The 23,997-nt window shown below is 42.5% G+C and overlaps 2 protein-coding genes across 2 annotated transcripts; one reads left to right on the top strand and one right to left on the bottom strand.

Annotated features, from left to right (window-relative positions):
* Window positions 1–5,390: 5,390 nt before the first annotated feature.
* Window positions 5,391–14,398, bottom strand: LOC106566850 (5-hydroxytryptamine receptor 6). Its single transcript, XM_045692748.1, has 3 exons — window positions 13,179–14,398; window positions 9,019–9,153; window positions 5,391–6,946 (listed from the first exon to the last, which is right to left on the bottom strand). Exons 1-3 carry the CDS (start codon window positions 14,103–14,105, stop codon window positions 6,593–6,595), a joined length of 1,416 nt encoding a protein of 471 aa, XP_045548704.1. The 5' UTR covers window positions 14,106–14,398; the 3' UTR covers window positions 5,391–6,592.
* A 5,491-nt stretch (window positions 14,399–19,889) lies between these two features.
* LOC106566851 (MICOS complex subunit MIC10) lies at window positions 19,890–22,112 on the top strand. Its single transcript, XM_014135342.2, has 4 exons — window positions 19,890–20,167; window positions 20,808–20,855; window positions 21,641–21,747; window positions 21,914–22,112. The coding sequence occupies exons 1-4, from the start codon at window positions 20,104–20,106 to the stop codon at window positions 21,920–21,922; spliced, it is 228 nt and encodes a 75-aa protein (XP_013990817.1). The 5' UTR covers window positions 19,890–20,103; the 3' UTR covers window positions 21,923–22,112.
* Window positions 22,113–23,997: the final 1,885 nt, after the last annotated feature.

The following is a 23,997-nucleotide window of genomic DNA, read 5'->3' as shown; positions in this document are numbered from 1 at the left end:
AGGGTGTGCTCGGTCCTCCTTTTCCTGTAGTCCACAATCATCTCCTTAACCAAGACCATGTTGAGGGATAGGTTGTTATTCGGGCACCACCCGGCCAGGTCTCTGACCTCCCTATAGGCTGTCTCGTCGTTATTGGTGATCAGGCTTACCACTGTTGTCAGAGGGCATAGCAGGATTTCTTATAAGCATCTGGGTTAGAGTCCCGCTCCTCTACCCTTTAGCTCAGTGCAGATGTTGCCTGTAATCCATGGCTTCTGGTTGGGGTATGTAATTACAATCACTGTGGGGACAACGTCATCAATGCACTTATTGTTGAAGCTGGTGACTGATGTGGTGTACTCCTCAATGCCATCGGAAGAATCCCAGTCTGTGTTAGCAAAACAGTCCTGTAGCTTAGCATCTGCGTCATCTGACCACTTCCATATTGAGCAAGTCACTAATACCTCCTGCTTTAGTTTTTGCTTGTAAGCAGGAATCAGGATGATAGAGTTATGGACATATTTGCCAAATGGAGGGCGAGGGAAAGAGCTTTGTTTGAGTCTTTGTGTGTGGAGTAAAGGTGGTCTAGATTTTCTTCCCCTCTGGTTGCACATATAACGTGTGATAGAAATTAGGTAAAACTGATTTAAGTTTCCCTGTATTAAAGTCCCCGGCCACAAGGAACGCCTCCTCTGGATTAGCATTTTCTTGTTTGTTTATGGTCTTATACGGCTCGTTGAGTGTGGTCTTAATGCCAGCATCGGTTTGTGGTGGTAAATAGACAGCTACAAAAAATAGATGAAAACTCTTTGTAAATAGTGTGGTCTACAGCTTATCATGAGATACTCTACCTCAGGCAAGCGAAGCCTCGAAACATGATTAATATTAGATTTTGTGCACCAGCTGTTATTTACAAATAGACACAGACCGCCACTCCTTGTCTTACTGGAGGCAGCTGTTCTATCTTGCCGATGGACAGAAAACCCAGCCAAGTGTATGTGATCCATGTTGTCGTTCAGCCACGACTCGGTGAAAAAAAAGATTACCGTTTTAATGTCCCGTTGCTGGATAGTCTTGATCGGAGCTCATCCAGTTTATTATCCAATGATTGCACATTGGCTAATAGGACTGATGGTAGAGGCGGGTTACCCAATCACCGTCGGATTCTTACAATGCACCTCGACCTACATCTCCATCTTCTTCATGGGAATGACGGGGATTTGGTCCTTGTCCGGTTTCTGAAGTAAATCCTTTGCGTCCGACTCGTTAAAGAAAAAAAATCTTCGTCCAGTCTGAGGTGAGTAATCGCTGTTCTGATATCCAGAAGCTCTTTTCGGTCATAAGAGACGGTGGCAGAAACATTATGTACAAAAGTTAGCCACATCAGCTATGTTTTTTAAAAAGGCAGTAAAGTACACTGAATTAATTGTTTCGCTGCCAGACAAGGCTCCGCTGATAGCCAGGTGTAACAGTGGTAAGTATTCCATCCTAATTTCGTCCACCTTGTTGTTGTCACGTCCTGACCAGCAGAGGGAGTAGTTGTTTAGTATTTTTGGTCAGGACGTGGCAGAAGTACTGTGTTGTATGTGTTTTTCTGGTATTTCTGTTTCTATGTTGGTCTGTGTGGCTCCCGATCAGGGACAGCTGGTTATCGTTGTTCCTGATTGGGAGTCATATATTAGGAGTGTGTTTGTCACCTGGTTTTTGTGGGTTGTTTTATTTCGCACTGCTACGTATAGTTATAGCCTGTGAAACTGTCTCCTGTCGGTCTAGTTTATTGTTTTTCCGTGTGCATCAAACTTAATAAAATTATGTGGAACACGCAACCCGCTGCGTATTGGTCTGACAGTGATTTCTCCTTATCGTCAGACGACGAAGTTTGTGACAGTTGTCTAGAGACTGGACGTTGGTGAGTAATATACTCGGAAGTGGTGGGTGGTGTTCACGCCTTCGATCGGTCATTGCTCATCCATATTCCATCCCTTTAGATTTGTGTGTATTAGGTAGTTGTGGAATTGTTATATTACTGCACTGTCGGAACTAGAAGCATAAGGATTTTGCTACACTCGCATTAACATCTGCTAACCATGTGTATTTCACCTATAAAATGTGATTTGATTTGAATCCATGGTGCTGAAAAGAAGCTCTGCTGTTGGGATTGTTTTATGTAGGCCCTAACAGTTTGTGGTCACCGTTATAGTGTAATTAATGTATTGTTTAGTGTTGTGTAGTGGCTTGCTGGCATGCATAAAATTTGTCCCACCAAGATTTACATGCTAAAATCACCACTGCTTAGAGTGATGGACTGTGCCATCCACGTGGCCTTAGCAACTGAGACAGGCGAGAGTCAGACAGGTGTCTTGTGTGCAATGAAAAATACATATTTGCGCCTACTAGACGAAAAAAAATAAATCTGTCGATCAACAACCCATCAACCAGTCGACTAAATGGGGTCAGCCCTAGGGGATCGTGCACATAACAGAGCAAAGTCAGTTAGGATAAATCATGGGCTGGATAGAAGCAAAGTTTACCATCCTCAGGACCTGATAATGATTGCCTCATCCTCTTAATATTGTTTGTTCAATCTCTCAACTTTAGGACAACACCTTCTTAGGCTGTTAGAATATTTGGTAAATAGGCTATGGTTCGTAACTAACTTGTCTTATAGCTTTTATGATAGGTCTAGTAGGAGGGTTGGCCATTTCTATTTGCTATTCATAATGTCCTTCAGCTCCACTCAACCCCTCCCTTCTATCTCTGAACACCATCCAGTTGATTTCCATATTGATATTATTTGTTCTCTCTCATTATTGTTCCCCTGGCTACCTTACATTTTTAGGCAATTCAAACAACTTTGAGATGGAACTCTGTTACATGTATTAATTGTTTGATCGGGAGAAAGCTATGCATGCATAAAGCAATGAAAGCCCAAAGTCAGCCTAGGTTTTTTAAATGGCTAGGCAAGATAGTTAAGGAGAGTATGTTACCTTCTATGGGCTACGTGGGATGCTAGCGTCCCACCTGCGGGACACAGCCAGTGAAATATCAGGGCGGCAAATTCAAAACAACAAAATGTCATAATTCAACTTTCTCAAACATACAACTATTTTACACCATTTTAAAGATACACTTCTCCTTGATGTAACCACATTGTCCGATTTCAAAAAGGCTTTACAGCGAAAGCAAAACATTAGATTATGTTAGGAGAGTACATAGACAAAAATAATCACACAGCCATTTTCCAAGCAAGGACGTGTCAATAAAACCCAAAACACAGCTAAATGAAGCACTAACCTTTGACGATCTTCATCAGATGACACTCCTAGGACATTATGTTACACAATACATGTATGTTTTGTTCGATAAAGTTCATATTTATATCCAAAAATAGCATTTTACATTGGCGCGTGATGTTCAGAAAATGTATTCCCACCAAAATGTCCGGTGAATGTGCACATCAATTTACAAAAATACTCATCATAGACGTTGACAAAATATATAACAATTATTTAAAGAATTATAGATGACTCCTGGATGCAACCGCTGTGTCAGATTTTAAAATAGCTTTAAGGAGAAAGCACATTTTTCAATATTCTGAGTACATAGCTCACCATCACAGCAAGCTATACAGACAACCTAAACTCAGAATTAGTATTAGAAATATTGTCTTACCTTTGCTGATCTTCGTCAGAATGCACTCCCAGGACTGCTACTTCCACAAGAAATTTTGTTTTTGTTCGAAATAATCCATATTTTTTCCAAATACCTCCGTTTTGTTCGTGCGTACAGATCACTTATCCAAAGGCATAACGCGCGAGCGTGGTACCAGAGACGAAAAGTCTAAATGTTCTATTACCGTACTTAGAAGCATGTCAAACGCTGTTTAAAATCAATCTTTATGGTATTTTTAACGTAAAATTGCAATAATATTCCAACCGGACAATAGCATATTCATTCAAGAAGAAAAAGAAGGAACGGCGCGCTCGCGGGACCGCACATATCCAATCCCTTTGTCCACAGGCAGTCCACTGATTGACTGAGCTCCTATTATCTGCCCAGTGACAGGAGAATGCTGAAATAACTTTCTGAAGGCTGTTGACAGCCAATGGAAGCCTTAGGAAGTGCAACGTGACCCCACAGAAACTGTAGTTTCAAAAGGGACTAGAAAGAAGAACTACAATTGTCAGATCCTCCACTTCCTGGTTGAATTTCTCAGGTTTTTGCCTGCCATATGAGTTATATTATACTCACAGACACCATTCAAACAGTTTTATAAACTTCAGTGTTTTCTATCCAAATCTACTAATAATATGCATATTCTAGTTTCTGGGCGAGTAGGATAAAGTAATCCTTCTAACCCCCCCCCCCCCCAAAAAAAAAGATATAGATGTACTATTGTAAAGTGGTTGTTCCACTGGATATCATAAAGTGAATGCACCAATTTGTAAGTCGCTCTGGATAAGAGCGTCTGCTAAATGACGTAAATGTAACTCATCACTCCCTTGGATTCTTGTATACACACTACCGTTCAAAAGTTTGGGGTCACTTAGAAATGTCCTTGTTTTTGAAAGAAAAGTACATTTCTTGTCCATTAAAATAACGTCAAATTGATCAGAAATACAGTGTAGACATTATTTATGTTGTAAATGACTATTGTAGCTGGAAACGGCAAATTGTTTATGGAATATCTAAATACATACAGTGAGGAAAAAAAGTATTTGATCCCCTGCTGATTTTGTACGTTTGCCCACTGACAAAGAAATGATCAGTCTATCATTTTAATGGTAGGTTTATTTGAACAGTGAGAGACAGAATAACAACAAAAAAATCCAGAAAAACGCATGTCAAAAATGTTATGAATTGATTTGTACGAGAACTGAAGATCTCGTACAACGCGGTGTACTACTCCTTTCACAGATCCGCGCAAACTGGCTCTAACCAGAATAGAAAGAGGAGTGGGAGGCCCCGGTGAACAACTAAGCAAGAGGACAAGTACATTAGTGTCTAGTTTGAGAAACAGACGCCTCACAAGTCCTGAACTGGCAGCTTCATTAAATAGTACCCGCAAAACACCAGTCTCAACGTCAACAGTGAAGAGGCGACTCCGGGATGCTGGCCTTCTAGGCAGAGGTGCAAAGAAAAAGCCATATCTCAGACTGGCCAGTAAAAATAAAAGATTAAGATAGGCAAAAAAACACAGACACTGGACAGAGGAACTCTGCCTAGAAGGCCAGCATCCTGGAGTCGCCTCTTCGCTGCCAGTTGAGGACTTGTAAGGCGTCTGTTTCTCAAGCTAGACACTCTAATGTACTTGTCCTCTTACTCCAAATGTTTTGATGAACAAATACGTTTTTTTTTATGTAAGATGGCTAAATAAAGTGCAAAATTATTGATTATTATTATTTGTGCCTTGTTCCTATAACAGCTCTTTGTCACTTCCCACAAGCCCGGTTGTGACAAAAACCTTGCGTTCTGTATATAACATTTATTGAAATAGGCTATAGCAAATAGGAATAGGGAAATATCTCGGAATGTCACTCGTGCCCGACTCTCGTGCGCGGCGCCAGTCAAGTTCAAATAAGCTAAACCATCGTCTGTCACATCACAATGTTGTCACCGTCAACGATGGCTGCAGTATATAAAGCATAATTTAGCAACATGGTGTTTTTATTCACAACAAAACTTCAGTTACACAACGTGAAATCTATAAAGTGTCAAATAATGTCCAGTTATTACAACAAGTCCACGGTATACATATTTCATTTCCATCTACGAAGGGTTGAAAATATGTCCAGAAATCCCACTTTTCCTTCTCCGAAAATATAGTGTTCAGGGTAACCTGCAACATAGTTCTGAGGGGAATGACACCCATAAGGACAACGGTGCAGCTTCCCATCTCGAGTTTGAGGGATCACATCAACACATGGGACCAAACAGGCGAACATAGGAGGTTATAGGACCAACTGCAGTTCTTCTGCCTCTTCTCAGCACGAATTACCAACAACATCACAGTTGTGTGTGGAAAGACCTCCTTTAGCTTCTCAGCACACTCGGGTGCCAGAACACTCAGTGAAGACATCAGTGGACACAAATGGCAACTTCCAGTGAAAAACATCTTAATTGAACTAATCATGAACATGTGAACCCCTTAGGGCTTTTAGATGTATTTAACTATGGCAGCCTAATAATTGATGAATAATGTATGCACTGTATAGTGTGTTAAAGTAATGTAATTTTAATGTAGAGAGGATGTTAATTAAAAACATTTAATTACAATACTATTTATAGACATCCTCCCACTTTTGTGGATATGAAGACAATGCAGCATGAATGAGTCCCTGGCATTTTTTATAATGGTTATCACAGTGATGTCATCTAATGTAGTCACCCAGTGATTCTCAGCACCTAGCTCTCTCTCATCCACTCCTGCCCTGTATGCTCACTAAATTGCACAGTCTAGATTCTTTTTCCATCTTGCTACCACCCACAAGTGCCGCTTTGATGAGTTTAACATTACACCTTCCTCCAACCTTTCCCCTCAGCCAAGTTCCCCTTGGTGGTAATAAGTTACAGTATGTAACATCTCTTCACACTCTACTCTCCATCCTCCTCTTCAGTCCAGCGTGTCCACCTGATTTGGTAACAGCAGGGGCAGCTCAATCCCAGCGTGGTCGTCGTCAAACAGGTTGACGGAGTCTGTGGCGGTGGCGGGGGGCTGTGGGGGGTCGGAGGCCAGGGAGGGGGGCTCCGTGGGCAGGTTGGGCTCGCCAGAGTTGCGGAGGGAGAGGGAGAGCGCCAGTGAGGGTCTGCGGGGCGAGTGAGTGGAGCAGCAGGGCAGCAGCCTCCCCAGGGCCCGTTTGAAGTCACGCATGAACAGCGGGTAGATGATGGGGTTCATGGTGCTGTTACAGTAGCCCAGCCAGGTGATGGCGTCAAAGAGCGCCGGGGGAACACACTCGCATACCGCCTGATGAGAGAGAGAGAGCAAAAGGCAGGCACCGGGGTTGTGTTCAGTATGTACGTAGCTTGAAGATGTTGTGAATTTTTTTTTTTTAATGAAAATTATTCTTATAAGAAATATGTAGCCAGTAAGAGGTAAAACAGAAAATAATATTGTAAAGGCTCTTTTCATTAGCGTACAGAACCTAAGTAGAACATACATATACATACATATATACACACACACACACACATATATACACATACTTTACATATGTATGTATGTATGTATGTATGTATGTATGTATGTATGTATGTATGTATGTATGTATGTATGTATGTATGTATGTATGTATGTATGTGTGTGTGTGTGTGTGTGTGTGTGTGTGTGTGTGTGTGTGTGTATATGTATGTATGTGTAAAGTATAAAAAATATATTGCTTATACATACAGGGACATAACCCTGCTTATACATACAGGGACGTAACCCATAGAAGGGTGAAAGACAGGCTCACTATGGCATATCAGAGAGAAAGGGAGAAGACTGCTGTTGGAGTGTCCTATATTATGAAGATGAATGAGGGAGGCAGTGAGTGAGAAGCTGAAAAAAGGGAGGGGGGTGTTCACATACCACATTGCATGTGAAAGGAAGGCAGACACTTGAGCCCTCTGTCTGCTATATTCTGGAGGAGTGAAGTGAGGGACACAGATGGGAAATGAAATGACTGGATCATTGGAAGCCTGAAAGCAGGACAATGATAAGTATCAATTTAGATTAAATCCTTTTATGTCACACACTTAATCCTGAATATTAACATGCTCCCCTTGATTTTAGATAATGAGCAAATGGTGAAGGAGGGTACATTTTATGTTTGGCTTCTTTCATCTAATCAAGCATCTTATCATTTTTCTCCCTAAAATTCTACAACCCAAAAAGACCATGGTATTTACACATTCTTGGGATGAGCCCCACCCGCCCAATTGTATTTCACACATTGCTTTTATGCTGAACCACATGTGGCAACACTCCAGCAATGATAAACCTGAGTGATGGAACAGTAAAAACACCCAATCGAGTCACTGAGGAGAATGAAATATGGAGCTCAGATGAGGACCACAGACCTGAATTGAAAGAAATAGGATTCCAAAATGTTAGTTTTTCACTGTGAATGAAGATATACTCTACATGTGAGACATCCTACAATAATATTACAATATAAAAATTTGTTTTGGCAAAAGTAAAATAAAAAAGTTTGTCTGTCTCCTAGAATTTGTAACTAAATTCAAGAAGGATGAGTGAACATCAAATATACAGTATGTTCCAGTAGATAAGGGAACATTTTCAAGCAAAATTCCTGTCTTTAATTTTCTACTGCTTATTATTCCACTTGACCGGCATCGATTTCTATTCATACAACAAATCTATTTAGTATCCACTTGACCCCACCCCCCCACCCCATTTTGGTGCACGTTTTGGTGCACGTTTTGGCATTTTCTTAGCACTACACAGCTAGTTCAAATAACCGAGTTTGGGAAACCCTGTTCTAGCTGACACCTTTCCCACAGGAATAAGGCAACCTCAGAGCACACACAAGGCAAACTTAATTGCCATAAGATGGAACGTCACACATGGAATGGCTGTGGTCTAGGTTCTGTAATACAGGGAATAATTGGCAATGAATAGGAAGGGTGTACACAAACATAAAGATAACAGATGTGCTATACAATATACTGTGTGCATGTGGTTTGCAAGTTTCGACCCTGAGAAGATAAGCTTCAACCAATTTAAAGATTCCTAGTGTTTAGCTGATATATTTTTTTAAAGCCCTCGATTGAAATGTGCTTTGAATCCCAGAGTTTACTGCAAGCGCTGCAAGAAGAAACAATATCATTGATATCGAAGAGAAATAATGACCAGATTCAATTGTGCATTTTATAGGCCAGTTTCTTTATTAATGTGGAGGTAAAGTGAACGTTTGGAAATTGAGATTTCACTAGGATTTCAGGAGAACATGTATACTCTTCTATGCTTGACTTTAATGGAATAGTTTGTTTAAATCACTCTTTAATAAAGAGGCCGATGCAGTTTGAGTCACTGACCTGGGCCATGTTGGTGATGAAGAAGGGCAGCCAGGCGCTGAAGAAGAGGCCCAGCAGGATTCCCAGGGTCAGACTGGCCTTCACTGCCCTCCGTCCCTGCCGGTGGGCCAGCCGCCGCTCGCTGTTCACCGACAACTGAGGACAGAGGGACAGACAGGGCTGTCAGAGACAAGGGCCATGTCCGAATACCTACACTTGCATCCTAAATAGGCCGTTTGAGTATGCAAAAAAAAACACGGTTTAGTAGTATGCGACATTTCAAAAATCAAGTATACTTTAAATGCCCGGATGTCATACTCATTTCGGTTTGACAACAGCTGGTTAATTAGATATGGAGATGTGCTACTGAAATCAACTAACAGCAGGAAACAACGCAATAATGTATTCTCAGTATGCGAAATAGGTTTTATAGAATGTTAATTTTCAAAAATCTAGTATGGTTCAAAATGACATGATGTGATGGACTATTCATTTCAGTTCTTCATCTAGTATAATTTGATGCACAGTTTTCCACAATGCATTGGAAGAGGTGGGCTGCGAGTGATAGGCCCTGGTTGTCTTCAAGTAGCCAGACAAAAAAACTAGGCTGCTTAATTGGGAAGATGCTGAATAGCGGATTTCTGTTTTCTCATTGAAAAGTGTTTGTTCTCTTTTAAACTAAACTGAACAAAAATATAAACACAACATGTAAAGTGTTGGTCCCATGTTTCATGAGCTGAAATAAATGATCACAGAAATGCACAAAAAGCTTTTCTCTAAAATGTTTGTTTACATTCCTGTTCGTGAGCATTTCTGCTTTGTCAAGATAATCCATCCACCTGACAGGTGTGGCATATCAAGAAGCTGATTAAAGAGCATGATCATTCACAGGTGCACCTTGTGCTGGGGACAATAAAAAGCAACTATAAAATGTGCAGATTTGTCATGCAACACAATGCCACAGATTTCTCAAGTTTTGAGGGAGAGTGCAATTGGCATACTGACTGCAGGAATGTCCACTGTGTAACTATGCCAGCCCAGGACCACATCCGGCTTCTTCACCTGCGGGATTGTCTGAGAACAGTTGATGAAACTGTGGGTTTGCACAACTAAATAATTTCTGCACAAACTGTCAGAAACCATCTCAGGGAAGCTCATCTGCCTGCTCGTCATCCTCACCAGGGTCTTGACCTGACTGTAGTTCGATGTCGTAACAGTGGGCAAATACTCACCTTCGATGGCCACTGGCATGCTGGAGAAGTGTGCCCTTCACAAATGAATCCTGGTTTCAACTTTACCGGGCAGATGGCAGACAACGTGTATGGCATTGTTGGGGCAAGGGGTTTGCTGATGTCAACATGTGAACAGAGTACCCCATGGTGGCGGTGGGGTTATCGCATGGGCAGGCTTAAGCTACGAACAACAAACACAATTGCATTTTATCGCTGAAAATTTGAATGCATAGAGATACCGTGACGAGATCCTGAGGCCCATTGTTGTGCCATTCATCTGCTGCCATCACCTCATGTTTCAGCATGATATTGCACAGCCTCATGTTGCAAGGATCTGTACACAATTCCTGGAAGTTGAAAATGTCCCAGTTCTTCCATGGCCTGCATACTCACCAAACATGTCACCCACTGACCATATTTGGGATGCTCTGTATCGACATGTACGACAGTGTGTTTCAGTTCCCGCCAACATCCAGAAACTTCGCACAGCCATTGAAGATGAGTGGGACAACATCCACAGGCCACAATCAACAGCCTGACCAACTTTATGCAAAGGAAATGTGTCATGCTGCATGAGACAAATGGTGGTCACTGGTTTTCTGATCCATGCCCCTACTTTTTTTTTTAAGTGTCTGTGACCAACTGATGCATATATGTATTCTCAGTCATGTGAAATCCAGAGATAAGGGACTAATTCATTTATTTCAATTGACTGATTTCCTTATATGAACTGTAACTCAATAAAATCTTTGAAGTTGTTGCATGTTGCGTTGATATTTTTTTTGCGTTGATATCTTTTGATTTCTGAATTTGTCGGCACCGTGGATCTCGGGATGTGGCTGCGTTATTGAAATCACATCAGTCATTTATGGATCAAGCCTTAGCAGTCATTTTGATCTTGGTCCCTCTGATCAGTGCTTTAGTTTATGTTGCTGTCCAGCGGTTCCAGGTTTTTCTGTGCAATAGCCTTTTGATGTGAACATTTGAAAAGTTTTGGTGTGCCTACTAGGCTATTTGATTTAATTGATATGTTACAGGACTTTGGTTTCACTAATGCATTTGTTTAAATGGAACCAAATGATCTGTTTCTGTCTTCAGTCTTTTTTAAATAGGATAGATGGATTATACGGGCTACAGTGTAGGTCGAATGTGATAGTCTGCATATAACCAGCCTGAGTAAGCCCATAACTCCAATACTATTCTATTCAGAGTTTAGAGAAATTAATCTAATTTGAAATTAAATATTATCATGCTGGTTAATGTGATGCATGTCTGAATTTGAAAAATCCACCCATCCAGTCAGGAGCTGCTACTGCGTTGTGGCTGTGGCATGCTGTATAGCCTACTTTTTACTAAACGGTACAGGCTATGCGACAATGAGTACATAGTATGCAGTTTAAGTATGTAGTATACTAGTATAGGTATTTGGACACAGGCAAAGACTGCATCTCAATGTATCCAAAAACCTAGATATTTATTTAATTTTACAAGGTAGCTACAGGTCCACATTGTTACATGATTCTTAAAACATTTTACAGACACTCTTATCCAGAGTGATTTACAGGAGAAATTAGGGTTAAGGACTTTGCTCAAGGGCGCATCGACACATTTTTCACCTAGTTGGCTCGGGGATAAGAATAACGCTCTTAATCTCTAGGCTACCTGCCACCCTAAAACTGTTTTACCTGTTCGCGGCATGCACAATTTCAAGGATTTGCTAATGAATTTAAATTAAAACAATGAAGTGGAATTAAACAATATTTCCAGGGTGAGCACAAATCTAATGCATAGAAGGTTAATTGTGTACAAACAGCAAACCGGTATAAATAGCTTTAAGCACCTATGTAACAATGTGCACTTACACAAAAGCTAACATTTATAGCTGGAGTAGCAAAATAAAATAAATTATAGCTTCCAACACATTGCTTTCAGGAGAAGAGACAAGAAGATGTCACTTTAGATGCATCCTTGGCCTGATATGTCGAGGAGTCTCAGAAAAAAGGAAAGGTATGTAGGCCTAACTCTTGCATTTAACAAGATGTAATGCTCACATTGAAAGAGATGTGAAGTGTTGTTGAATACATTGAAAAGTCCGTGTGGAATAACATTGTTATGAATTACTTTCCAAGGCCCTCAATCTCAGGAGTGTAGGCACAGGTCATTGACTACAAAAATACAATCCAATGTCTGTGCCATTTATTCTAACTAGCAACCACTTCTCCATCAACAGGCGCCATTGCACCTCCTCCCCCTTTGTATCTTTCAGAGGATTTGTTATTGACCATGAACTTCTGTTGGGCAGAACATAATCTGAAACACAACCAAAACAAACTGCATATGCATTCAACAAATTTGTAAAGTCACAAGCTTGATGTAATCATTGTGTGTTAGTAATATGGGATAAAACACTAAACTTTTGACTAAATTGAATACACTTTAAGTGAATTTCAAATGGGGGGGATTAGATACCAAAAGTGCATTCATTTCTAAACGGTAAAACAGATATGCATGAAAACACTCAAACGGTGACATTCTGTACTGTTGCCTCATATATATATATTTTATGCTGGAGTATAGACCCAAATTGAAAGTTTTAGCTTCACTGTCCAAATAAATACGTAGGGGAGTGTACACACACCTAATCAGCCCACAACACCTTCGTAATCTCAAATTCTTGAATCCATCTCCCAAGTCAATGGCCGTGTCCTAATTATTTTAGCTAGATCCCCACATTTGTTTTCCTTCATGACAACTAATCTGAGAGGACATGAGAGGTGGAGAAGGCACCATGGTGGAAACCTATCCAGGCACACAGTGATCATGCAGGGACGGATTATACAGCATTGGGATGTAGCCTCATTGTATCCCCCTTCATCTCCTCTACCACCCCACGCTCTCACCGGCACGTGGCGTGACACAGGGCGCTCCTGATGACTGTAGTTATCTCCTTCGAGGTGAGCATGTCCGGCGGCGCCCCCCACCTGGTGACGGAGGGTGAGAAGGCTCCCCAGGCGAATGGTGCGGGTACGGCGGTTGACTTAGCGCCGCCACCCGCCTCGCCTGTCTCCGCGCCGCCAGGAGAATCTGACAGTAGGTGAAGCAGATGGCACTGGATGGCAGGAAGAAGGTGAGGACGGACGCCACCAGGGCAAAAGGAAAGGTAACCCGCAGACAACACTGGAAGGACAGGCCACCGGAGGGCGACAGCTGGATGTAGGAGGCGTGATACCACAAGCTCAGCTCTGGGTATGTGCTGACGTTGGCACTGCCAGCCCCATGCATTGGGGAATGGCCACTCCCATGACCCAAGCTGTGCCAGTTCATCTTGATGGGCAAGAAGGAGGTGAGGGCGGCCAGACCCCAGGCCCCTCCCACCAGAAGCAGGGCCCGGGGAGGGGTCATCCTCTGCTTGTAGCGCAGCGGCGAGATGATGAGGAGGTAGCGGTCCAGGCTGATCACACACAGGTTGAGAATGGAGGCACTACAGCACATGACGTCGAAGCAGAGCCACACGGGGCAGAAGCCCGGCCACAACACCCAGGCACCGTACAGCACATTGAGCATTGCCGGCGGCATCACCACCAGAGCCACCATCAGGTCAGACAGGAAGAGAGACACCAGGAAACAGTTGGAGGTGTTGCGTAAGGAGCGTTGGGCAAACACCAGAGCGATCAACAGAGTGTTGCCACAAGCCGTCATCAGGATGATAAGGGTTAACATGCACGCCAACAGCCACGGACCACTGCCACTGATGCCCCAGGCACTGGTTTCGGACAAGCTGCCATTGGAGCTCCCTAAAGGGTTAACAGCATCCACACTTGCAGTTGCTGCCTCTAAGCCAGGTAAGGTGGAGTTGCCCATAGCAGTGGTTGACATTGGTCAATGTGAGAGCTTCCCTGTTCTTCTCCCAGTCTGTGAATGCCAACAATTCCTGTGAAGCACAGGTGCTTGTTAGTGCTGATAAAGCTTTCCTGACACTTGAGGAGAATAAAGAGAAGCCACTGAGGTCCTGTTTTGATAATCCGTTCACCACATTCTTCACAAGGTTAACAGAGGGGCCCATCAGTCATTTCTGTGAAAACCTCTTATTGGCTCCTGTTGCAGTTGTGATAAGAAGTGTCGGCACTGATTCCATCTCTTCGTCGTGCCCAATAGTCCTGCTTTCCTCAGCGTTGGAGCCAGAGTGAGCAATTCTGTGGCTGTGTGTTTCAAAGCTGCGTGTCATGATGACACTCGCTGGGGGGAGGGCAAATTGAGAGGTGGGCTACAACGTGCGAGAGCAAAGGCAGCTTGAGTGGAATGGCAAGAAGAGGGAAAAACAACAAATTCTCCAAGTTATTCTTTACTACACACACACAAGGTTAATGCTATTGCTCCTGTTGGTGTTTGGTTGTTTGTGTGAGAGAGAGCTGTGTGAAGTCTATTTGCTACTCCTTGTGGATATGTGAATCTCAAGTATTTGTGTTGAATAGAACATACTCCACTGTGAGGGTGTCATTTGAAAGCAAGGCTCTGGCCACAAGTGCTCTACAGGTATCATGGTTTTTGTCGTGTTCCCTCCTGCTAATCCCCGTGCCAGGCACTCCAGCTCACCTCCCAGCCAGAGTGCTCCGCTCCCGGAGAAGGAGCGTGTCTGAGCCTTGAGCTGCTAATACATGCCGGTGCACATTCACAGCTAGGTGATGCAAATTCTATCACAGCAAGGAGGCAGTGTGGGACATCTGTTGTACAATTTCATTTAATAGCCTGTGATTCTGACATTCATGCATTATTTAAAAAATGATTGACTCCGTTTCTTCGTAGAGCGTGACATCAGTTTATGGTATATATCAGGGGTACTCACATACTATTTGGAAAGGACCCGTCACACACATTTCCTAGGTGGCAAAGGTCCGGATGGATAGTCATTTATCGGCATAGTAACAAACCCCCACCTCGCAACCCATGCAACCCCAAACTGTTCACACCCTTCTTGTTAGCGGAGAGAAAATGTAGCAGTTTTAAAGCACATTTTTCATTTTGCATGGGGCAGATATTTTACACAACTCTACACATTTTTCCATGTCTTATGTGTTTATATGACCAAGGGTCGAAGCCAGACTAAGATTTTTTTACAAATGTTTTGGTATTCAGGACCCACGGTCCGTATTGATCCTGTTCTGGATATGGACACTGGTGCGCCAGTTGCGTATGGGGAATATATATAATTGGTCAATTGTGTTTATTTAATTCTGTGGGTATACAGTGCCTTCAGAAAGTATTCAGACCCATTGACTTCTTCCACATTTTGTTAGGTTACAGACTTATTCAACAACACCAAAAAAATCCTTGTCAATACCCCGTAATGACAAAGCAAAAACAGTTTTTTCGAAATTTTAGCAATTTGTTTCATTTTTTATGTAACTGAAATATGACATTTACATAAGTATTCAGACCCTTTACGCAGTACTTTGTTGAAGCACCTTTGGAAGCGATTACAGCCTCGAGTCTTCTTGGGTATGACGCAACAAGCTTGGCACACCTGTATTTGGGGAGTTTCTCCCATTCTTCTCAGCAGATCCTCTCAAGCTCTGTCAGGTTGGATGGGGAGTGTTGCTGCACAGCTAATTTCAGGTGTCTCCAGAGATGTTCGATCGGGTTCAAGTCCGGGCTCTGGTTGTGCCACTCAAGAACATTCAGAGACTTGTCCCGAAGCCACTCCTGCGTTGTCTTGGCTGTGTGCTTGGGGTCATTGTCCTGTTGGAAGGTGAACCTTCGTCTCAGTCTGTGGTCCTGAATGCTCTGGAGCAGATTTTCATCAAGGATCTCTCTGTACTTTGCTCAGTTCATCTCTGTTGATTATTCTCCCAGCCCTGCCGCTGCAAAACATCCCCACAGCATGATGCTGCCATGATCATGCTTCACCGAAGGGATGGTGCTAGGTTTCTTCCAGACGTGATGCTTGGCATTCAGGCCAAAGAGTTCAATCTTGGTTTCATCAGACCAGAGAATCTTGTTTCGGGTCCAAGTGCTCCTGCCGAAGCAACGGGGGATGCCTCAGCTGGCTCATCAGGCTTCCATGTCTCAGCTGGCTTGACAGGTTCTCAAGACTTGTTCGGCAGGCTCCACGCGCCTCAGCCGGCTTGTCAGGCTCCCGGGCCTCAGCCGGCTCGTCAGGCCCCCGCGCCTCAGCTGAGGCAACCGGCATGGTCCCCGGGACCGTCCCTCTGGTTGACGTCCTGCGTCTGGAGCCGCACGCCTGGGAGGGGGTACTGTCACATTTACTCCCACTCCCCCTTTCAGGTGCTCGTTGTCTCATGATTACGGACACCTGCCACTATCGAAACACGCCCTGCGCCTCATGAGACTCACCTGGACTCCACCTCCCTGATTACCTTCCCTATATCTGTCACTCCTCTTGTTTTTTCCCTCAGGCATTATTGACTCTGTTTCGGTTTCATGTCTGTTCGCTTTCGTGTTTCTTGTTTTGTATTTTGTATGTTCTATTTATTAAATTATTCACTCCCTGTACTTGCTTCCTGACTCCCAGCGTACACGTTACACTTAACCCTTACCTTAACCATGTTCAATTTCTACTTCAATGGGGTAAGAACGTACCAAGGATCCCGGAGAGATCGGACCTACTCAAAATGGCGCCACACAGCTTCCAGAAAACTAGGGATTTTGTGACTAATTGAGGTAGAACAGTAATTTTGCTCCTAGATTATACATGTTTATGCAACGGTGGGTCTAATCCTGAATGCTGATTGGTTAAAACCATATTCCAGCCTGTGTCTATTCCAAAAGTTGCCACCGGCTAAATCGATGACATTAAAATGCCTATTTACTCTGTTCCATCTGACTGCGCAATGCACTGTCTCATCAGCCCAGCCAGGCAATTTATAAACTTGATCTCCACTATAAAAAGCATCTAGACATTATCTCACATTTCTTTTAGACTAACATTTTGTTTTCAACAGCGGAGATTTGTATAAACCTCTCCGACATTTCCAACATTGTTTCAATATTCAAATTTGACCTCCAGCTTTCCCATAGTAATGAAAGTGTTGGAAGGAGAGGTTGGACAGACAGTGAGCGTTTCTCAGCCAGTCGAAATCATGAATCAGCTGGCATCATTTTTATGGATATATACAAAGAAATGTCAATTGAAAAAGGTAAAACTTAACAAAGTGCAGCTAGTTTGCAGTCTTTCTAGCTTCAGTTTGAAGTGATTGTGTTGGCTAGATCCTCTGAACAACAGTGTCCTGACGAGTGAGCACATTTTCTATGCCAGGCAAAATTGCGGCTCATTGTTATGTATGAATCAAAATAAATGTCACTACAAAATATCACTGCACTTTCTGACGTGACTGAGTTAGCCATAGTTGGCTGGCTAGCAAGCAAGGGATAAAAATGTTGCCAGCCAGTATGGCAATGGAACATTTAGAACAAACGACTGGGTCGCATCCATAGATACAGAACAAAAAGACTGAAGGACTGGGTCGCGTCTCTGGCAACCAACCGAACCGATAGAACGTATGACCAACTGCACCGAACCCTAGATTTGTGTAGAGGTAAAGACAGTTCCAGGTTGGATATTTGATGGATATTTGCACTTTCAAACCTCATTAGCTTTCAAACCACTTGAGCCACAGACCAAGTAAGTGTCATGATGTTGGAAAAATTGCGCACAACATTGCACAGGTCTTATTTTCACGATTTGGACATGAATTTGCTTTCCAAAGCTAATAAACGTGGAAATGTGAGCAGCATTTTGTATTCCTAGTTGAATTAGTTAGGGAGCGTAAACAAAGTACAAACTTTTTTACATTCGAATTTCAATAGCTCCTTGGTCATGTGACCTACTTGACTCAAACAAGGTTCAGAATGTACAGTCAGTGGGCCTACACATTGCACACCCTTTAGTTTGTCCATTTTCATCTTGCACGTTTTTACATGAATTTTTTTACATTTAAAATGTCAATAGCTCCTTGGTCATGTGACCTACTGACTTCAAACAAGGTTCAGAATGTACACTGACTACCCTTCTATATTGCACACCCTTTAGTTTGTCCATTTTCATCTCACACAATTCTACATGTATTTTACAAAATTTAACATTTCAATTGCTCCTTGGTCATGTGACCTACTGACCTCAAACTACTTTCAGAATGTCCACGGTATAAGAGCACAAGGCGAGACCTAAATGCAGACACAGGAGGCAAATGGATGAGCTCCGATATTTATTATAACAAAGGGAGTAGGCGTAGGTAGTTTGTAAGACAGAATGTCAGACTGATGTCTAGTTTGTAAGGGCGTTACTCAGGAGCTGGGGGCAGCACTCAGGCTGTGGAGGTTGGGTTGGGGACTTAGTCTCTGAGCGGATAAAAGTGTGCGGGTCACCAGGTGCACAGAGCTTGTTTCAGGTTACCAGGTGCACAAGGAGGCCTCCATCAAGGCAGGGGGCACTCCGAGTCCAAGCATGGGCGGCCGGACTCGTGGGGTGGGGGCAGCACTCAGGCCATTGAGATTGGAATGGGGACTTAGTTTCTGAGCAGAAAAAAGTGGGCGGTTCACCAGGAGCACAGAGCCTGTTGCGGGTTACCAGGTGCACGTGGTTCCTGACAGCGGGACTATAGACATTTTAGTAATTCCAGGGAGTAAGCTATACTCTAAGGCCAAGGGAGAGGGGTGTTGACCGGGTAGGGAGAGTAGGTGTGGAGGCCAGGTCAATAGGGGCCTGCCTGGAGGTCAGGAAGGCCCCAGGGCGAAGCCCAAGTGAATAGGTGTGTGAGTGACACTGTCCTTCAGGGGGGTAGAGCAGGCAAATTAATGTAAAATTGTGTGAGATTAAAATGGACAAACTAAAGGGTGTGCAATATAGAAGGGTAGTCAGTGGCCATTCTGAACCTTGTTTGAGGTCAGTAGGTCACATGACCAAGGAGCTATTGAAATGTTAAAGTTTGGAAAATGAATGTATAGACATGTGAGATGAAAATTAACAAACTAAAGGGTGTGCAATGTGTAGGCCCACTGAGTGTACATTCTGAACCTTGTTTGAAGTCAGTAGGTCACATGACCAAAGAGCTATTGAAATTAAAAAATGTAAATAAATAATTTAAAATAGTGTGAGATGTAAATCGACAAAAAAATGTGTGTGCAATGTGTGTCTATGCCATCGGGTTAGCTAGAACCAGTTTTGAATATTTTAGGACTAATTGAAATTTGAACATTTTTATTTGTCACTATGTTGATGGTCCCTAACTGCTGTTGGTGGACGTAAGGAAAACTACATGCGAATATCTGTCGAATGTCCAACCTGAAACTGTCTTTACCTCAGGGATTTGTGTTGGGACTAGATCTTGTGGAAGGATCACTTAAATTAATTCCGGATTGGCACATCCAGCCCAAAGCAGGAGTTTAAAAAAAATACTTCTGTAGTGGCCAAAGTTCCAGAACTTCTCTTTAATAAGTACATTTGATTTGAGGCTCTTTTTTATGTTTTATTTGACAATGTAATCTCATAAAACTGTCTTGTCATTATTGCAAAAAGGGAGCTGTAATTTCTTCAATGCGTTGATAAGCAAATGTATTAATGTTTAATAAATAGTAATCAAATACCTCAAACTGTTTATTTTACAGCAAAAGGAAACGCTGACATTGCAAGATATGGACCACCTGCTTGATGGATAGATTTGGTGAAAATGTCCCTTTACTCGGATGCTGCTAATACTCTTCCAGTTTTTGCTATAAAAAGTTCTTTGAATTTCCCAGTTCAATCGCTAGATTGAGTATTATGTTCCTCTTCCAGTAAAACGAGCTATCGCGAGATCTAGATTACGGCCCCGAAATCCAAGGACTGCGTTTGACATTTTTAGCAAGCAAAAAGCTAAACATGTCTGAAAAGGAACTGGGGAAAAAGCTGGATCAATGCCTTGCAGATAGCGCCGTTAAACTTGGTAAATAACTCCATTTGTTCCAGAACGTTAGCTACAGTCTGCTTTGCCAGATAATACAACTAAAAGCAACATGTCAGTATTAGCTAGCTATCACTTACTGCTAGCTACCGAGCTAGTTAGAAGGTCTGCTAAGGACGAGTAGTAGTAGTAGGTGGTGGTGGTGGTGGTGGTGGTAGCAGCAGCAGCTAGCTAGCTAGCCAGCCATCCATCCATCCTATTCTCGTAATATAGCTAACTGTTACAGTATCAGTTAGTAATTTACAATCACTGTCAGTCCAGCTAGTCACATAGCTAGCGTGCAAGATGTGAATAACAACATATTTTGGTAGCCAGCAAACATTGTTGCTGCTACTACATAGTTATAACCTGTCAGTGTTTGTCCAAAGGGGTGTAGGGCCAAGAGGCATACGAGTAGCCTATTATGTCTCAAGCCATTGAATATTCGTTTACATTTTCTAGGTAAATGTGTTAAAGGTATCATACTTTGGCATTATACAATGCTTTCATCGTGTATCCTTTTTGATGTGCATTGGTGGAGACAAGATGGCTAGCTACATCTCTGCCAGTACAGGTTCTGGCCCCATATTTCCTGTCTCAGTTCTGTTACCTGAACATTTCTCCCTATGTTACTCCTTTTAAGGTGCTGGTCTGGGCTTAGGAATCGTGTTTTCTGTGGTATTCTTCAAACGTGAGTACTTTCACTGTTCACAGGATTATTAACAATGGCCAGAGATAAACATTATTTTTGGGGTGCAGACTGATGATGCAAAATGTGGAATACTTGCAGTGGAGCAGCCATTGTGGCCTTGACTATTTCACACTACTGACCTGAACCGAACCAAGCCAAGCCAGGTTGCATTGCGCTGGCCTGTTTGTGCATCAACCACAATTCCTGGAACTCTGCTGGAAAGGGGCATACTCAGCCCTGACCAGATGCATGTTAGTTACATAGCTAGCACATAGAATTTGCATCTAGGGAGGCTCTTTTGATGTTGTGAACACATTAAGTCATTAATGAGTGGGGCCGTGCTTTTACATTTGGTTGGTTCTCTGTGTGTTTGGTCTCCGTTACTCAAATGCACACAAACACTCACACACACAGCCCCCCAAGTGCCATCCCCCTTGATTTACAACAGATGTTTTCAAATTAAACAGTGTGAGGTCATCTCAGCACGCTGGAGGGGTTAACCAGTCAGCGGGACATACAATTAGTGCGATAGCCCAAAACTGTGTGCATTCAGTCAATTAACATGGGACTCAACAGGAGTTAAAAAATATTGTGGCCAGACCATTTGGAACATAAGCTCTCACTGGACCACGTGGTCTTAGTTCCCAGTCTAGGAAAGGACCATGTGAATAGAAAATATCTGCACACGGTATGGTTTAGGTCAGCATGGTAGTGTGACTCAGACATTCCTGTGAGTAAATGTATATACAAGAGAAAATAGATTGGACATATTTTGCTTTCCACAGGACACACCTGGCCAGTTGCCTTTGGCTTAGGAATGGGGCTTGGCATGGCATACACAAACTGCCAGAATGATTTGAGAGCACCATATCTAATTCAGAGAAACATTAAGGTCAGTATAAGAGTCCATGCACATTTCGTATTGAGGATGTGTTACTAATGCATAGTATGTTGGACCAACATTCAGCACAATATCGTACATTGTTCTTGCATAATGTACGGAGATGTAAATCCAGATGAAAATTGACTCCCTTTTATCTTCACTATTTTCCTCACAGGAGCAGTAGCCAAACATCAGTGAAGGACTGTCTGTCACGTTTATGTGATGCCCCGCATTTTGCACTGACCTCCAGCCAGACTAATTTCCTTCTGTGGGTTGACCCTTCCATATGTATTCGTATAATTTCTATGTGCCTGAACAGGACAGTCTGTCTTTATTTAGATAAAATAATCATAAAATAAAGACAATTGAGATTGTGTGTGTGTTTTTAAAACAGCTGATTAGATGTGTAGTGTTTTATCTTCCATTTCACTCTTTGATACAGAACAAAATGATCAACACAGCAAGTATGCAAAATACATTTTGATTATGTTTTACTGGTAATGGGGACATACAGTTGAAGTCAGAAGTTTACATACACCTTAGCCAAATACATTTAAACTCAGTTTTTCACAATTCCTGACATTTAATCCTAATAAAAATTCCCTGTTTTAGGTCAGTTAGGACCACCATTTTATTTTAATAATGTGAAATGTCAGAATAATAGTAGTGTGATTTATTTCAGCTTTTATTTCTATCATCACATTCCCAGTGGGTAAGAAGTTTACATACACTCAATTAGTATTTGGTAGCATTGCCTTTAAATTGTTTAACTTGGGTCAATCATTAAGGGTAGCCTTCCACAAACTTCTCACAATAAGTTGGGTGAATTTTGGCCCATTCCTCCTGACAGAGCTGGTGTAACTGAGTCAGGTTTTTAGGCCAACTTGCTCGCACACACTTTTTCAGTTCTGCCCACAAATTTTCTATAGGATTTAGGTCAGGGCTTTGTGATGGCCACTCCAATACCTTGACTTTGTTGTCTTTAAGCCATTTTGCCACAACTTTGGAAGTGTGCTTGGGGTCATTGTCCATTTGGAAGACCCATTTGTGACCAAGCTTTAACTTCCTGACTGATGTCTTGATGTTGCTTCAATATATCCACATTATTTTCCTTCCTCTGATGCCATCTATTTTGTGAGGTGCACCAGTCCCTCCTGCAGCAAAGCACCCCCACAACATGATGCTGCCACCCCCGTGCTTCACGGTTGGGATGGTGTTCTTCGGCTTGCAAGCATCCCCCTTTTTCCTCCAAACATAATGATGGTCATTATAGCCAAACAGTTCTATTTTTGTTTCATCAGACCAGAGGACATTTCTCCAAAAGTACAATTTGTGCATGACACAAGTAATTTTTCCAACAATTGTTTACAGACAGATTATTTCACTTATAATTCCAGTGGGTCAGAAGTTTACATACACTAAGTTGACTGAGCCTTTAAACAGCTTGGAAAATTCTAAAAAATGATGTCATGGCTTTAGGCTAATTGACATAGGCTAATTGACATCATTTGAGTCAATTGGAGGTGTATTTGTGATGAGATGAACGTGCTTTGGTGCAAAAAGTGCAAATCAATCCCAGAACAATAGCAAAGAACCTTGTGAAGATGCTGGAGGAAACGGATACAAAAGTATCTATATCCACAGTAAAACGAGTCTTATATAGACATATCATGAAAGGCTGTTCAGCAAGGAAGAAGCCACTGCTCCAAAACCGCCATAAAAAAGCCAGACTACAATTTACAACTGCACATGGGGACAAAAATCGTACTTTTTGGAGAAATGTCCTCTGGTCTGATGAAACAAAAATCAAATTGCTTGGCCATAATGACCATCGTTATGTTTGGAGGAAAGGGGGGGGGGGGCTTGCAAGCCGAAGAATACCATCCCAACCCGTGAAGCACGGGGTGGCAGCATCATGTTGTGGGGGTGCTTTGCTGCAGGAGGGACTGGTGCACTTCACAAAATAGATGGCATCAGAGGAAGGAAAATGATGTGGATATATTGAAGCAACATCTCAAGACATCAGTCAGGAAGTTAAAGCTTGTTCACAAATGGGTCTTCCAAATGAACAATGACCCCAAGTATACTTCCAAAGTTGTGGCAAAATAGCTTAAGGACAACAAAGTCAAGGTATTGGAGTGGCCATCACAAAGCCCTGACCTCAATCCTATTTGTGGGCAGAACTGGAAAAGCGTGTGTGAGCTAGGAGTCCTGCAAACCGTACTCAGTTCCACCAGCTCTGTCAGGAGGAATTGGACA

This window comes from Salmo salar, chromosome ssa13 (assembly GCF_905237065.1).
Source record: "Salmo salar chromosome ssa13, Ssal_v3.1, whole genome shotgun sequence".
Taxonomy (NCBI): Eukaryota; Metazoa; Chordata; class Actinopteri; order Salmoniformes; family Salmonidae; genus Salmo; species Salmo salar.
Note: the sequence above shows the minus strand (reverse complement) of the source record. Positions and strands in the feature narration are given on the sequence as shown.